A 17,478-nucleotide genomic window follows, 5' to 3' on the forward strand; every position below is an offset into this window, starting at 1 on the left:
ACGTTTCTATAAGATCCCCCCTCAATCTTCTAAATTCTAGCATGTACAAGCCGAGTCTATCCAGTCTTTCTTCATATGAAAGTCCTGACATCCCAGGAATCAGTCTGGTGAACCTTCTCTGTACTCCCTCTATGGCAACAATGTATTTGAGCATTGGGCATTGTGACATCACACGATGGAACGTTCACCAGGCGCTGGGGCTCCTGCAAAGTCATATGTAAATGAATCCGTTCCCATTAGAAATCTGCGAGTATTGGGCATTGTGACATCACACGATGGAACGAATCAAAAGGCAGAAAGGCAGCCGGACGGACGGCAGGCGGCAGGCACAGAGTTTTAATATATGATAGATAGATAGATAGATAGATAGATAGATAGATAGATAGATAGATAACAAAATGACCTAAAATACTAACAATTTCAACTTCTGCAGCATTTTACATTCTTGCATCTATCTGATACTCCTCCTACCCCAGGCTCGCCCTCTTAACAGAGTCACATTCCTACACTTAGACGTGCCACATAGCAATGATGCACCGCACAATGCAAAGTCTTTGCTTTGTTATTGCCCAGTTAAGTGGTGTCCAATAACTGCCCCTCCCCCCACCATGCGCAGTGCCCACATGCCCACACGCTAGAATTTAGAAGATTGCGGGGGGATCTTATAGAAACTTACAAAATTCTTAAGGGGTTGGACAGTTTAGATGCAGGAAGATTATTCCCGATGATGGGGAAGTCCAGAACTAGGGGTCCAGTTTAAGGATAAGAGGGAAGTCTTTTAGGACCGAGATGAGAAAATCATTTTTTACACAGAGAGTGGTGAATCTGGAATTCTCTGCCACAGAAGGTAGTTGAGGCCAGTTCATTGGCTATATTTAAGAGGGAGTTAGATGTGGCCCTTGTGGCTAAAGGGATCAGGGGGTATGGCGAGAAGGCAGGGATGGGATACTGAGTTGGATGATCAGCCATGATCATATTGAATGGCGGTGCAGGCTCGAAGGGCCGAATGGCCTACTCCTGCACCTATTTTCTATGTTTCTATGCAGCAACGGATTTGTGCTGCTACAGGTGCCAACAAAATCCGAAGCATTTGTATTTATGTTTATATTTTTCAATGTTACTATGGTACTCAGTTTTTAAGAGGCTGATTTTGAAAGGTTTTAAAATATGCTTTGATGGTGGTTCTATTTATATTGGAAACCTATACAGACTGAATTTTATAAGTTTAGATCACTGGAGGATGCATAGTTCATAACTCTTTTCATCCTGGTAGTAAATATATTGAGGCTGGATAAAGAAAGCTGCTTTCAAAAGCACATTTGAAAGGAGTATTTTAGTGAAAAATATATTTTGGAAAATATACCAACTTGGCTCTCAGTGTCAGTATTCAGCAGTAGAAGGTTAAAGGCTAGATTATTTTGCACTGATGTTTTGCCAGGACATCCTCAACTGGTCCAATTTATTTTATTCCCTCAATAGCCGCCTTGGTATTTTGATGGATTAATGATTCAAACAAAATTGTCTTGTACAATTGTCTTATCTTGTTTGCATGTTCTGTCACTGTATCAATATTTTTCAAATAGATTTAGGGGAATCAACTGGGTTTAGATTTCCTATTTATTTGATCTTTAAAATGGGATTATTATCCATATCATGGTATTTCCATTTTGAAAATATTTTTTCTTTTTAGACAATATGAAATGTAAATGTCATAAAGTAGGTATTTTCCTTTAGGAAAGCAAGCAAACTGAAGACTTGTATATACAGTACCCTTCACTTTGCTTTCACAAAGTTCCAAATAGATTATAGCAATTAAGTACTTTTGAAGTATAGCCACTGTGATAACATGAAGGAAAAGCAAGAATTAGTTTGTGCATATCAAGTTCCCACATGAGGCACTTAAATGAAAGCCAGAAAATTTGATTCTGAGAGTCGAGTTTGAGATATCAACATTGGCTAGGTCACTAGGCAATTCACCTTTTCCTTGATATAATGCCTCCGGATTTGCCCTACTATCTATAAGAGCAAACACAGCCTTGAATTAACATGTCATTCAAAAGGTGGGATTTCTGACATGTAACATCCCCTCAGCATTGCACAGGGGCATCCTCCTAAATGTTGGCACTCATGTCTGTGGAGTGAGAAGAGTGGACTGAACCTTTTCATTCAAAAGCAAAGGTACCCAACAATGCTGTGTTGTAAATACGTACTGCATTTTGGATCAGATAATTTAGCGTCAATAATCACAGCAAACTTTGGCAAGCACATGCCCTAATGGTCAACCTGAGTTTAGATAAGAAAGATATAAAGTAATTGCATCACAATTCAAGAACTTATTATAAATGCTTCAGTGTGATCAGTCTTAGACTAAAATTCTTTATAATTTGTAATAGATAATTTGTGATTTTGTTTTAAAAACACGTTTTTTCCAAACTAATGGGTAAATTGAGGGCCACTTGGATGAGATCATACCTCTACTTAAAAGAAACTACTTTGCTTATATTTTGTACTAGTTTTCTTGTTGCAAGGCTGGTGGTTCAATTGTGCCTCTAATTTTAGTACATGCGCAAACAATTATTATAAGCTCCAGCTGACTTTGTTTGATTTGGACAGACTTTTACTTTGTTATGTTATTTACAAGGTTGTCCTAAAATGTATTAACCATGAGTGCTCTGTTACCATTCTTGTTGAGTGAGATTGTTATTTCTATAGCATTGGAAACCTAATGATCAAGGTCACTTATTTATGATGTCCAATAAAATAAATCCATTCCAACATTGGTGTGCTTTATTAGTATTCTCCATTTTTTGAAAATATGGAGTTTTTTAACTTAATGATGTATAGTTGCTGTGGCCTTCACAATATCAGTCCTGAAATACTGGCAAGCAAACCATAATTTGATCACTGGTGTCTTGGAACAGGGTAAGACCATTATAGTGCCAACGCAGCATCCCACAAAGCAAAAAAGTGCTGAACTCCATTAATGATGACGGAATTCCAATTTTCTTAATTTGTGCATGGCCTGTTACATTGACAAACATACCAAGAGCATTGGTCCCAATTTATAGCTTCCAAATACAGATATTTAAAGGATTACCTTTGGTTAAGCAATGTAAATGTTAAGAATGGCTTGGAATAGATAGATTAAACTATATCAGCCCACTCCTAATTTCATTTACCCCTTTGATATGTTTGTTTTCTATGTTATTTGATTAAACTCAAAGAATCAAGGCACCCTGTCTTTCTAAAAGCTTTAAGGTGATCCGTCTCAGAGAATGAATTACTAGCAGAGGTCTGGTTCTGCAGTAGCAGCAAAGTGAGAAATTCTGAACTAATGTCTGATGAATAAGCCTCAGTGGAGCAGAAACAATGATACAAAGTTTTTATTTTCAGGCAAGATTTCAGTAAATGCTGAAACTATTGCATTGGCATCCACATTAAAGCAAAAAAATTAAACCAAACTGGTAGATATTCATTCTTTATTACCTCTACTAAAATAGATATAAACTGCTTCAAAAATGAGTTCAAGTGCATGTAATTAAAGGCGACACCAAATTCACCTCTGTTAAAGGATACAGATAAATTGAACAGTAGAGTGGCATACTGTCATGGTCATATTGAATGATATGACTGATTATTCCTTTTTACTGTTGGCAGACGGAAACCTGATTGCAGATGTTTCACTTAGGTAGCTTCCAACAATGGTATGAACATTGAATTCCTTCATTTTAGGTAACTATAGAACACTCTCCCTCTCCCCCCCCCCCCCCCCCCCCCCCCCCCCCCCCCACAACCACTCCCTCCTTCCACCCTCTCGCCAGAGCCCCACATGGACTCGCACCCTCCCTATCCCCTTGCCAGCATTCCTTTCTCTTGCTTCCCAATTCACAACTCTTGAATCCTTTTGTCTCACACCTTTTGTCCTCTCATCTCTGACCCTTGTCCACCATCTGCCTAGTAAATACCCTCCTCACCTGTATCGACCTATTACCAGCTGGGCTTTGTCCTGCCCCTCCTTTCTTCCAGCTTTCTTCTCCCTCACACTCCCTACCCCAAAAAAAATCAGTGAAGAAGGGTCCCAGCCTGAAATATCACCTGTCGCTGATTTTTCAGGAAAAACAAGGGGAACAGTTGTTTCACTGCATTAGTCAGTCTCTGATTCTGTCTAACACTTTAGTTATATCTATCTATGGTCTATGAAGGATTGCACTTCAGGGAGCAAAAATAATTTGAGACCAGAAAAACCCAAGAATAAATAACAACCCAAGAGTCACTTTCCTTTTTAATGTACTTTAAATCTGAATATAGATATAACACTGTACATTTTAACACAAATCTCTATTTAAGGTTTACCTTGATTATCAATAGGTATTTCGAATGATATTCAGCACCGTAACATTTCTTATTAAAATTCCCTTATTTCTCCACACCCTGGGTGTTGTGTCAACTAGTTTACGACAACTATTGGGAGCTAGCATCAGAGGGGATAGGATCAAGATAAACTGTGATATCCCTTCATTGAATTAGTATATTAATATTCTGTATCACGGTTTGTAATAAGTGGAACTATTTCAAAGTATTACAAGGCTGTGTGGTGCCCATTGATAGTACAATGGTGTGGTTTCCAGATTGAGGAAGAAAAATCAAAGGTTTTTGGGCAGCCAAGCAGTGTTGTTCAAGTCTCATGTTTGGTTTTAACAAGGCTAATTACAGAATATTTAATTTTCAGAGAAAGAATATGGGAATATTGATGGAAGTGTTTTAACATTGGGAATATTTTAAGGGAATTAAAATAAACTCATGGAAAAAGTTGTGTAATTCCTCCCTATGGAAACGCCAAATGTTAATGTTACATCAATGGCATTTTTTGAAGTAACCAAATCGGCACAATTAACTGAGTTCTTCTTCTTTCGTGTGGCGTGCACAGCCTAAAGTTGTTGGACAACTTGTTCTATTTGATCTTCCGTTTGTGCACGTCGAGTTGATTGCATTAGTCGAAACAGGGCGGACCACGTGAAGGTTGCAATCTTCCACCCCATTAACTGAGTTAAGGCCAAGGTATTAGGCACAATTCACAAGATCAGTTTTGAGGGTTTTTTTAATTGTTGGGTTATATGAAATTGCTTGGGCAAGCACTTACAAAATTTCTTCCTTTCTAGGCAGAGAATCCACCTGATGGTCCTGATTTGGGTTATGGATCATTTCATCAACAGTACTGGTTGGATGGAAAGATTATTGCAGTTGGAGTAATCGATATTCTTCCTCGTGCTGTCTCCTCTGTGTACCTTTATTACGATCCAGATTATGCATTCTTATCATTGGGTGTTTATTCTGCAGTCAGGTGAGATTTTATTTTGCTTTTCAATGTACATTGATGCACAGACCAGATATTTGTATGGAGAGTAAAGTGATAGTTGTCTTTAGGTTAGTCTGTGATTGCCTTTAGATTAGTCTGCGATTTAACATGAAACCAGATCCGCTCATTCAGCATTTTTGATTAAGGAGTTTATCCTTGCATTGAAAAATCTCACACATTGTTCTGTTGTTGTTGCTCGAGTCCATAAGAATGATTAATTTGTAATTAAAACAAAAGTGTGTATACTCTGATCTGTGACACATGAGAGCTGGTAATTTTGCCTCTGCCATTTATCTTTATTGATTTTATGGAATCCAATCCAATCCAATCCAACTTTATTTGTTAAGCACTTTAAAACAACCAATGTTGACCAAAGTGCTGTACAGAAGAATAAACAAGACATCATAAACAGACAACATAACAGAACATAACATAACAGCTCACATAAGGCACAAAAATTACATATGAAATACAACAATAAATTAAAAGACATAAAACATGAGTAAAAATAATAGCCACGCAATAAAAGCAATCAAAATAAGAAATTAAATCAAGTAAATAAAGTCGACATCTTACTGGGTATCAAAGGCCACGGAGAAGAGATGGGTTTTAAGAAGTGATTTAAAAACAGACAGTGAAGAGGCCTGTTTAATGTGGAGAGGCAGATCGTTCCATAATTTGGGTGCCGACACAGCAAAGGCACGGTCCCCTCTGAGCTTCAGCTTAGTTTTAGGCCCACTCAGGAGCAGCTGATTATCTGACCTGAGAGAGCGGGCGGGTGTATAAGGGTGTAGAAGCTCAGATAGGTAGGGTGGGGCAAGACCATTCAGGGATTTAAAAGCAAATAAAAGAATTTTTAAATGGATCGTAAACTGAATAGGCAACCAGTGGAGTGAGGCTAAAATGTGCGAAATGTGCTCATGTTTACGTGTGCCAGTTAAAAGACGTACAGCTGCATTCTGTACCATCTGGAGACGGGCGATGGAGGACCCACTAACCCCCACATACAGTGCATTGCAGTAATCCAGCCGAGTGGTAACAAAGGCGTGGATTACCGTCTCAAAGTGCTGCCTTGACAGAATTGGCTTTATTTTGGAAGGTATAGAACAATGTATATCTACATTTTCCCATCAATGTTGGAGTTTACAGTCAGTTGCGTGGATGGGAATGGAATGTTTCTAGCTTCTTGCACATTTCCTGGATTTCCCCTTAGCTTAGTCATAATAAAAAGACAGCTAGATTTGAAAACTGTGCTATTGGATGGGAAATTTGACCTGAAATATTTAGTTGATGATTAGACAGATTATTGACAGATTTTTTTCCCAATATAATTGTTGCAATGAACTAGCAATGTTACAAAATTTTGAGATTTAAAAAATCAAGTCTGCAATTTATCCCATCAGATAAAGCATAAAAATAAGTTTAATTTGAAACCTAATTCACTTTCATATCACAGTATTAAAAAAGTTATGGCCATTTTCATACTCAGAAATTAGCATCTTGTTCCCTATTGATTTTCCATTGACTTAACACAAAAGCTGTGATCAAGAACAGTCAAAAGCCCAAAACTTTATTAAAAATTAAGAAAACTGAAAGTAATGTTCAGTTATTGTAGATTGAAGCATTCTGAAACAAATATTAAACAATCTTACGGATGACCTGAAATTAAAGCATATAATTAGTTACCCAATTGTAGCTAATTCCAAAATTCAATTACTAGATCTAAACATCTATCCATTTCTTAAGAAAAGATTAACATTTTTAAATAGCCTAAGTATCCAACGAACATTCACACAAGAATTCACAATAAAACATGATTTTTAAATCTCATTGACATTAATTTATGGGCCAAATGGAAGGAATTTAGTGTTCAATTGGTGTAAATTCATAGCCATTTAAATCAGCTTGCGAGTGGGTTTTTCTGGAACGCGATGGTTTGGAACGTTTCCATTGCGGTTGATTTGAAGCCCATACTGCGGGTTTCAATGGGCCCCCAAGTCACGTACTCACAACTTAAAATTTAGAATAAAGGGATCTTAAAAAGCACTTTTAAATGTAAAAATAAACAACCTACCTTGCCTTGTCCCCTACATAAGATCCGTCCCGTTGTTGGCGTTCGCGGCTTTAGAGGATGATTTTTAATCTACTATAACAATTAAATAACCCAATTTAGTTTAAAAATAGCTGCAGCGATCTAATGTCGCAGCGATTTTTCGTCAGCAACTAGGCAGGCTGAACAACCTCGATTTCAATAGCCTAGAGAAAATCGCGTTTTAAACCCGCCCCCCTCTCAAAGGCGCCAAAGTCGCACACACGGGCAGCGACAGAACTGCAGCGCCGCTGAAGGTAAGTTTTGCAACATACCTAACTGAACTAGCTGTTCATGTTTCTTAAGAATTCCAAGATTGGAATTCCAGTTATCCACCTTTTTGTGCATAATACAGTTAAATCAATTTCTACTTCATTGTATCAGGTTTTTAAGTGAGTTCATTCCATTGATATAACTAAATTACCATTTTCATCTCTATTTTAAGTTTATGATTAGATAAGTTATCGAAAGAAACTTCCTCCCTCCTAACATCCCATGCATCATGTCATACGTGTATTATGGATTGGTTTAGTTCCAAGTGCCCATTTACCAAAGAGAATATGCTTTCGGAGAAAGTGCTCTGGAACCACCACGACTGGTGTTGTGATCTTATTCTGATTCTTGACCAAGGACCCTGGTTACGAAATCAGCTCTGCTAAACTCAACCAAAATATATTCTGGTTGCAGATCATCATTCAAACTCCCCAGTAAAAAAAAATCAGAGTACCTCGATCAAATAAATGTTAGAGGACTGATTGTTTAAAATATGATATTTTAATTTCTAATTTCCTGTGGCCTGGCAGTAATTGGGAAATGGGATATGTTATTATATATTGCTTCTCTTTCAATTTCAAACCACCTTTGACGTAAATTCAGTTCTGATGGAAATTAAAACATTCAAACCTGTTCATAGCTGATCTGACGGTTCTCTGTGAGCCAACAAACTAGTCCTCTTGTCAAGTAGATTATTACAACAATACTGCAAATCATAAAGGATTCAGTAGTTGCTTGCCTAATAAATTGGCACGGATGGATGAGTTGACAGACTGAGTGAAGAATGTGCTATAAAGTACAAAAAAAAGAATTTCACAGAAACAAATCAGCGTTTAAGAATTCAGATACATTTTTATGTACTGTTCTTTATGCTGGCTTTCTGCCTTCCATTCTTTTAGTCCAGATGCAGGATCTCAGCCCAAAACATCAACTGTCCATTTCCCTCCACAGATGCTGCCTGACCCGTAGATGTTTTGCATTTTAGCTACAGCAGATTATACCAAATATTTAAAAAACATTTGGAGATTGAAGTGAACGTTTAAAACATTTTAAGCAGAAAAAAGTGTTGTAGACATGAAAGACAGTTCATCTGATTCCTATATTCAAAAAGGACAATAGTATGTTTCTGTTAGGCATAGTTTAAAATTGCAACTCGAAGATAATTGAATTTTAGCTGAAAACCTTTAAGAGAATAAATATGTAGAAACCAAAAATATAATGATTGTAAACTCAGATTTCAGGAGGAAATGTCAGGCATATTCAACTTTGTATTTGAGGTAATAGCAAATGCAGGCAAAGGTAATGGAGTAAATATCAGGAATTTGGATTTTAAAGTCCTGAAGTAAGGCACCACAGACTCATGCCCAAGGTTAGAACATGTGAAGTAGAAGTAAAGGAAAGAAATGAGCTGCAAAATGGAAGCACACAGTTAATAATTTCTTAGATTTGCAGGTGGGATATAATTTAACATTGAGGTTAATATTTTTCAGGAATATAAAGTCTAATTTCAAAATTTACAGACCAAATTGGGAGGAGTAGCATGTGACAGAATACTGGAAGGCAATAGTAAAACAAGCAAAGGATTTTACTTCTAGAGAAAGAGAAAAATTAAATGCAACAAATTTATGTTAACCGTGCATCAAAGTTTGGTGAGAAAACCACCTTTCAGATGTAATTCCCAGACATATCGGGGAATTACAGACCAGTTAGTCTAACATCGGTAGTGGGGAAACTGCTAGAGTCAGTTATTAAAGATGGGATAGCAGCACATTTGGAAAGTGGTGAAATCATTGGACAAAGTCAGCATGGATTTACAAAAGGTAAATCATGTCTGACGAATCTTATAGAATTTTTCGAGGATGTAACTAGTAGCGTGGATAGGGGAGAACCAGTGGATGTGGTGTATCTGGACTTCCAGAAGGCTTTCGACAAGGTCCCACATAAGAGATTAGTATACAAACTTAAAGCACACGGCATTGGGGGTTCAGTATTGATGTGGATAGAGAACTGGCTGGCAAACAGGAAGCAAAGAGTAGGAGTAAATGGGTCCTTTTCACAATGGCAGGCAGTGACTAGTGGGGTACCGCAAGGCTCAGTGCTGGGACCCCAGCTATTTACAATATATATTAATGATCTGGATGAGGGAATTGAAGGCAATATCTCCAAGTTTGCGGTTGACACTGAGCTGGGGGGCAGTGTTAGCTGTGAGGAGGATGCTAGGAGACTGCAAGGTGACTTGGATAGGCTGGGTGAGTGGGCAAATGTTTGGCAGATGCAGTATAATGTGGATAAATGCGAGGTTATCCATTTTGGTGGCAAAAACAGGAAAGCAGACTATTATCTAAATGGTGGCCGACTAGGAAAAGGGGAGATGCAGCGAGACCTGGGTGTCATGGTACACCAGTCATTGAAAGTGGGCATGCAGGTGCAGCAGGCAGTGAAGAAAGCGAATGGTATGTTAGCTTTCATAGCAAAAGGATTTGAGTATAGGAGCAGGGAGGTTCTACTGCAGTTGTACAGGGTCTTGGTGAGACCACACCTGGAGTATTGCGTACAGTTTTGGTCTCCAAATCTGAGGAAGGACATTATTGCCATAGAGGGAGTGCAGAGAAGGTTCACCAGACTGATTCCTGGGATGTCAGGACTGTCTTATGAAGAAAGACTGGATAGACTTGGTTTATACTCTCTAGAATTTAGGAGATTGAGAGGGGATCTTATAGAAACTTACAACATTCTTAAGGGGTTGGACAGGCTAGATGCAGGAAGATTGCTCCCGATGTTGGGGAAGTCCAGGACAAGGGGTCACAGCTTAAGGATAAGGGGGAAATCCTTTAAAACCGAGATGAGAATAACTTTTTTCACACAGAGAGTGGTGAATCTCTGGAACTCCCTGCCACAAAGGGTAGTCGAGGCCAGTTCATTGGCTATATTTAAGAGGGAGTTAGATGTGGCCCTTGTGGCTAAGGGGATCAGAGGGTATGGAGAGAAGGCAGGTACGGGATACTGAGTTGGATGATCAGCCATGATCATATTGAATGGCGGTGCAGGCTCGAAGGGCCGAATGGCCTACTCCTGCACCTAATTTCTATGTTTCTATATGGCAATAATAAAACCATTAATGGCACCCACTAGGGTGCATAAAAAAGGACTCAAGTATTTTATCAGAACTTGTCGAGCGGCTCAATGGTGCAGCGGTAGAATTGCTGCCTCACAGTGCTTACAGTGCCAGAGACCTGGGTGCTGTCTGTATGGAGTTTGTACGTTCTCCCTGTGACCGCGTGGGTTTTCTTCGAAATTTTCTCCCACAGTCCGAAGACGTGTTGGTTTGTAGATTATTTGGCTTAGTATAATGTAAATTGTCCCTAGTGTGTGTAGGATAGTGTTAATGTGCAGGGACCGCTGGTCGGCGTGGACTCGGTGGGCCGAAGGGCCTGTTCCACGTTGTATCTCTAAGCCAAAAAAACTAAAAGATGGAAGAGGCTGATATTGTACTTTCAAAATAGGAAAGTTAATGGGGTTACTCTGATTAAAGTTCTCAACAAATTGAATGTAGGGAGAATGTTTTGACTTTAAAGCATTCAGGAAAAGGAGGACAAAACCAGTCTTTTCCTAAATCCAGTACAGATTTCAATAAAATGTTTTTCAAAGGTTGTTATATTTTCTACCACTAGGAGTAGATGAGGAGATGAACAGCAGCATCTAAGAAAAACTAAATAAACATGAGGTGCAAAGATTAGGCCATGCTTATGGAACTTAATGAGATGCAAGAAGACAATGTATGGTGCACAAACCTTCGCCCCAGTTATGCTTTTGTTTATAATTTATGTATAAAATGCCTTGGGACTTTGTTTAATCCAATTTGCCCACGACATTACATGGCATCTAATTGCTAGTTTGAGTTCTTGCCTGCTTGCTTTATATTCTTTAAAGGGCCATGTCTGATTCCATCTTCCTCAGCCTTGTATTTGCATCCTTTTTCTTGTTGACGCAATTTAAGGTTCCCTTACCTTGCTATCCTTATCCTCCCTCACTCAAACATGCCGGTCCTGGTCTTTAAACAATTCCCACAAGTTTGATGTGGACTTTGCCAATTACAGCTGCTCCCAATTTACTCTCCCGAGCTCCTGCCTAATAATATTTTAATTTGCCTTACCCCAATTTAGTACTTTCCCTAAACGTTCAGACTAATCCTTATTCATATCTATCTTAAAACTTATGGAATTATGATCACCATTCCCAATATTCAACTGCACCTTCTTTCTATCCTTGCCTCACTCTCATGTAGAAAGGATAGTCAGGGTTCCTGAGTTGCAAGTCTGGAGGGCCTGTTTTTAATCTATTCCCTAAATTTTATTTTCAGGACCTATTCTCCCTTCCTACCAATGGCAATGGTATCAAATGGACCACAACGTTTGGCAGTTCATCCTCTCCTGTCTGAATGTCCAGTACTTTCTCTGAGACATTCTTGACCCAGGCACCAGGAAAGCAACACACTATCCCGAAGTCTCACTTGTGGCCACAAAAACATCTGTCTGTACTTGATGATAGTCTCCTATTTTCTATGGTTCACCTAAACTGAACCCTTCCCTGGTGTTCAACAAAGCCAGATGTGGTGTCACTGTCCTAGCTGCTGCTCCTATTTGCCCTTGAGAGGCTATCACCCCCAGCAATATCCAAAATTCTCAACTCTCCCAGCTCCATCTCCCCCCCCCCCCCCCCCCCAACAGTCTAAATAAGGGTCCTGTCCCGAAATGTCACCTTTCCATGTTCTCCCGAGATGCTGCCTGACCCGCTGAGTTCCTTCGGCACTTTGTGTCCTTTTGTGTAAACCAGCGTCTGCATTTCCTGTTTCCCCAAAATGGTACACTTGTTTGAGAGGGAGAAAGTTGCAGGAGAATCCTGCACTTATCTGCCTGCTTCTCCTGCCAGACACTTCTATCTGGCTGAATCTTTGGTGTAACCACCTCCTTGTAACAATTGTCTGTAATCCCCTCTGCCTCCTGTGTGCTCCTCAGTGAATCCGCCTGCGGCTCCAACCAATCCATGTGGTCTGAGAGGAGCTGCAGCTGGACACACTTCCTTCAGACACAGTCATCAGTGCACTTGATCGTTCTCTGAGTGCCCACATTTGACAGGAGGAGCATGCCACTCCACTGACTGCCATAACTTCCCCTTGATGTATACTCTAAAATAAATCTAGTGGATTGAAGGAGAAATAAATCTTAAGCACGTTCCATCCACCTCAGTGAAGCCTGCTATTCACCAAAGCCCGCACTGTTACGCACCTCACAGCAGCATTCTCAACTCGCAGCAGCCCCTCTCAATGAAGCTGCTACAAAATGGCCATTCTGCTGGAACTGACTTCCTTGTACGTGTTGCTGAGGTCCTAGGGGAAAAAAACAAGTCTTTACCTGCTGATGAACTTTTAAACTCCTGTTTTTAGATTTACCACCCATGACTAAGCTCACTGTGAAAAGTTGTGACTGTCAAGAACTATGACACAAAATCCTGAACACTTGCTTGAAATCTAAAGTTATGGAGAGACTGAAGCTTGTCAAATACTGAAAAAAAATCCAGCTGGTATCTAGTTCTGAATTTACAACATTGGCCTCAAATTAAAATTTTTACTTCAGATTTTTTTCATCCACTTTTATCTTTTTTCATCCAGTTTTATGTTTCACTGTTTTCTTTAGCACAAGACTGATTTGAATTACTGAGAGTATATTGTATTCTGTTGGTTATTAAAACAAGTGCTATACAGAATGGTCCACTAAAAGCAAGCCACAGCAATTTAAAATAAAAAGTTAGAATACATTAGAAAAGTGTTTTTCTGCTGTATGTAGTACTTCAACGGTAGTTGAAAACACTGTTTTCATTCTTTTCCTCCCAATCATTACAACTGTGTTCATAGTTTAAATTCCAAGTTTCGATTAAAAGAGGCATACTTATACTTTTATTTGTGCAGGTGGTATATTTACATATGAATTGGCTTTGTGGTCTGAAAAGTCTTCTCTTTTGCTTGTTATAAAGCAAAAGGAGAAAAATGCTCTCATTATTGCTCATTCTGTTGTCTTCCACCCAGCTGGTGATCTCTGTTCAAGAAAAATATCAGGATATGAATATTAACTAGAAGCAGCTAAATGGGCCCTTTAATCAAAGACTATTTGAATTTCAGATAAGCTATTTGGAGAGGAGACGGCGCTAGCATAGAAGCATCATTCGTCTGTAAAGCTGAGATGCTTTCTGAATGTTGTGTCCTTTAGTGTGCTTTTATTATTTTCCATTCTCTTTTCATGGTTGGAGTGGATTACAGGGAGAGAGATATTTAGAATGCTGAACCTGGGAGAAATGTAGCCCAAGAATGACTCTCGTACTGCTTTTCACACATTTAAATGACCATTGATTTTGATTGTATGCTATGATTTATTCTAGGGAAATTGCTTTTACCACTGAGCTACAGAAGATAGTCCCTGATATCTGTTGTTACTACATGGGCTTCTACATACATTCATGTCCTAAGATGAAGTATAAGGTAATGTTTTCTTTGGCTCTACTTTCACTTGTGTCCATTGTTGAAAGGTTTATAGTCTTCAAACGTTTATAATGCGGGAGACCTTTTGGCCCATTATGACTGTGCCAGTTAAACAAGAAATACCCGGCCTCATCCCACCTTCTACAGGCCTGCAGTTCATGGCTCTTCAAGTGCTTACCCAAGTACTTTTAAAATATTATAAATAAGTATACTAGCAATTTTCATTTCAATTCAAACAAAATTGTAAATCAGGAAAGAATATAACATGAAGGAATATAGTGAAATGTATATTGGTGCACAAAGGATATGCAGTGTAATGACACTAAATGCTGGTAAGTTTGTGGAGTATGAAGATGACAACAATTTTAAGCCATAATATGACATTTTTCAGAGTGGGACATTAATGGACTGGAAGGAAGTAGAAGTAGAAAACAGGCTTAAAGGAGTCATTTTGTATTTAGCATGGCAAACATCCTCATAAAAGGGTTGGAACATGTCTTGGCATTCACATGTACGAAATAGTTCTAAACAGAGCTGCCTTCATGGCAACATTACCGTTTTGAAACCAATGCCCTCCATCTAATCACTAAATTATAATTGGTGAAAAAATGTAGTATTGGAAAGATTAATGAGAGTGAAAGTTAGTGAATCTCCAGGGCTTGATGAACTGCCTCCAAGAGTTTTGATGGCACTGGCTGTGGTGCTAGCTTTGATTGCCTTGGTCTAAATTGCAGATCCTAGAAAGACTCCGACAGTTTTGAAGATGGTAAGTCTAACCCCTGTATTTAAGGAAAAAGAGCGAGGGAAAGCTGGGAACTATAGACCAGTTGCTCCTAACATCTGTTATGGAGAAAATCCTGAATCTTATCGTAATGGCACGTAAAAAAGAATGATCGGATTAGCCAGTCAATATAGAGTTATGACGGAAATCACGTTTGACAAATCTGTTTGATATACAAGAGATTATTTTGCAAACTTAGAGGACATGGTATTAATATACTAGAATTAATTGAGGTTTGTTTAATAGATAAAAAACTGAATGTGAATGAATATGACAATTTTGGTTTCAAAGGCTGCGACTAGTAAGATGCAGCAAGGATTGTGATACGGGCCCCCTGCAGTTCACAATATGTTCACTGATTTGGATAATGAGATAAGCTATAATATCTCCAAGATTGCTAAGAAGGGAATACAGAAAACTTTAGGAAATATGGGCAGACAAGATGAATGGACAAAGTATGTCAGATAGAAAATAATACAAAATTTTGTTTTTGATAGGAAATGGATTTTAAATGTTGAAAGGTGTTGGCATTTAGAGGGGTTCAGCAGCATTTCAACATTGAAAGTTAACATGTAGATATAGCAACCATTTTGAAAGGTCAATATGCTGTTCGCTTTTATAGCAATGAGATTGGATCATCTTGCCCCCATTTGATAAAATCCTGTGAGACTGCATCTGCAAGATTATGAATGTCTGGTCTCCCTACCTGAGAAAGGATATATGTGTAGTAAAGACAATGAAGGTTCACCAGCTTGATGCCTGGGGTTAGACACAAAAAGCTGGAGTAACTCGGGGGAAATGCAGCAGCTTCTCTCCAGAGTCACCCATTCCTTCTCTCCACAGATGCTGCTTGTCCTGCTGAGTTACTCCAGCTTTTTGTGTCTATCTTTGGTTTAAACCAGCATCTGCAGTTCCTAGGACGCCTGGGGTGACAGGTTTGTCATAAGAGAGGGTGGATTGTAATTGTTCAGTGATAGAAGGGTGATTGAAAAATACAAAATTTTTGCTTGACAATACAGATGTGATATTGTTGTTCTGGAAAGGAGAGGTGTTGTAGGTCATACAAGGAGATTGAATTAGTGTCGCATTCTGATTGCAATTTCATTGAACCTGTTCTTTTGGAAAACAAAGTCCCAATTTTTTTCTCCTTTTGATTGATTCATCATCGTTGAAAACATTAGCGACGCAGTGGTGCTGGTTTCCGATGGGCACGGTGCCGGATGCACCACACATCTCTGTCTTCCGTGCAGCTGGCAAGCTCCTCTTTATTATTATATTATTATTAATTTATCAAGGTCATCTTGCAATATGTTTATTCGGTGATCAATATAATCCTTAAGTCTTTGTTCCATTGACTCCACACATGCATCTTCCATCAACGTTTTCAGCATCGTCTTGATTGGCTGTCCCAGGCCACGTCTTCCATGGGTGGGTTCCCACAGCACAACCTTGTTTGCTGGCATTTCTGGGGGTGGTGGCAGTGACCAGGGAGCCTCATCCTTCACCACCTGATCTTTTTGGTCAAATGTGGAATCTCCCCGTAGGGCAGGGCGTTGGTGATGTGGTCCCTCCAACTGCCATTTTGAACTTTTCTGAGCATTTGGATGTAGGTACCATTGAGAGACTTGGACAGTGCTCAAGTGAGAGTCCATGCTTCACACCCGTACAATAATATAGTCTCTACAGTTGCATGGAAGAATCTCAGTTTGAGACCCTTAGAGATCCGAAACGTCCAGATTTTCCATGTTATTGAGGACTTTCCATGCGAGCGCTTTCCGAACCTTGATGTCATTCTCCGAGTTCTGCATCCTCGCTCCCAGGTACTTGGTCCTCCACTTTCTTGTGAGATGCACCGCCACTGGTCTTGAGAAGCTCATGGTCACCAACGTTAAACGCCATGCACTCCGTCTTCTTGGCATTGAGGTGGAGCCCCACTTTCTCGTTATCTGTCTTGACCCTGCCGAGCAGCTCCTGTGTCTCCCTAATCTGGTCTGACAGCAGGATAAAGTCATCAGCGAAGTCGAGGTCTGACAAGTTGACTGGCCTGATTCTTCTTGAACGCCTTGGGTGATTGTGTCCTCATGTTCCTTGAGCACCGGCCTCATGGCATAATCAAGGGCAATGACAAAGAGAAAGGGTGCCAGCGTGTCTGTCTAAGATCCCCACAAGGATCTCGAACACTTTGCTCTCGCCAGCCGGGGTGACAACCTTGGCAGTGGTGCCCAAGTTCATGTCCCCTCAATTGCTCTCAGGAGAGGAGGAGGGGTACTGTAAGCCTTCAAAATCCTCACCATTTTGCATCGATGAATCGAGTCAAACACCTTCTTGAAGTCTCTGAAGGTTAGGATGGCCGACAAGTTGTTATTCTTCACCTCAATGATTCTTCGGAGGGCAAGGATCTGTGTGACCGTGTTCCTCTTCTCTCTGAAGCCACTCTGATTGTAACG

At 39.5% G+C, this 17,478-nt stretch overlaps 1 protein-coding gene across 7 annotated transcripts in view; it reads left to right on the forward strand.

Annotated features, from left to right (window-relative positions):
- The window catches only part of ate1 (arginyltransferase 1), a 153,448-nt gene that overhangs the window by 63,631 nt on the left and 72,339 nt on the right, over positions 1–17,478 (forward strand). For all 7 annotated transcript variants that reach the window (XM_033033808.1, XM_033033804.1, XM_033033801.1 and 4 more), the window contains 2 exons: positions 5,160–5,341; positions 14,151–14,250. In XM_033033808.1, the coding sequence (XP_032889699.1) occupies positions 5,160–5,341; positions 14,151–14,250 (282 nt within the window). The remainder of the gene's footprint in view (positions 1–5,159; positions 5,342–14,150; positions 14,251–17,478) is intronic.

Source organism: Amblyraja radiata, chromosome 15, assembly GCF_010909765.2.
Source record: "Amblyraja radiata isolate CabotCenter1 chromosome 15, sAmbRad1.1.pri, whole genome shotgun sequence".
Classification (NCBI taxonomy): domain Eukaryota; kingdom Metazoa; phylum Chordata; class Chondrichthyes; order Rajiformes; family Rajidae; genus Amblyraja; species Amblyraja radiata.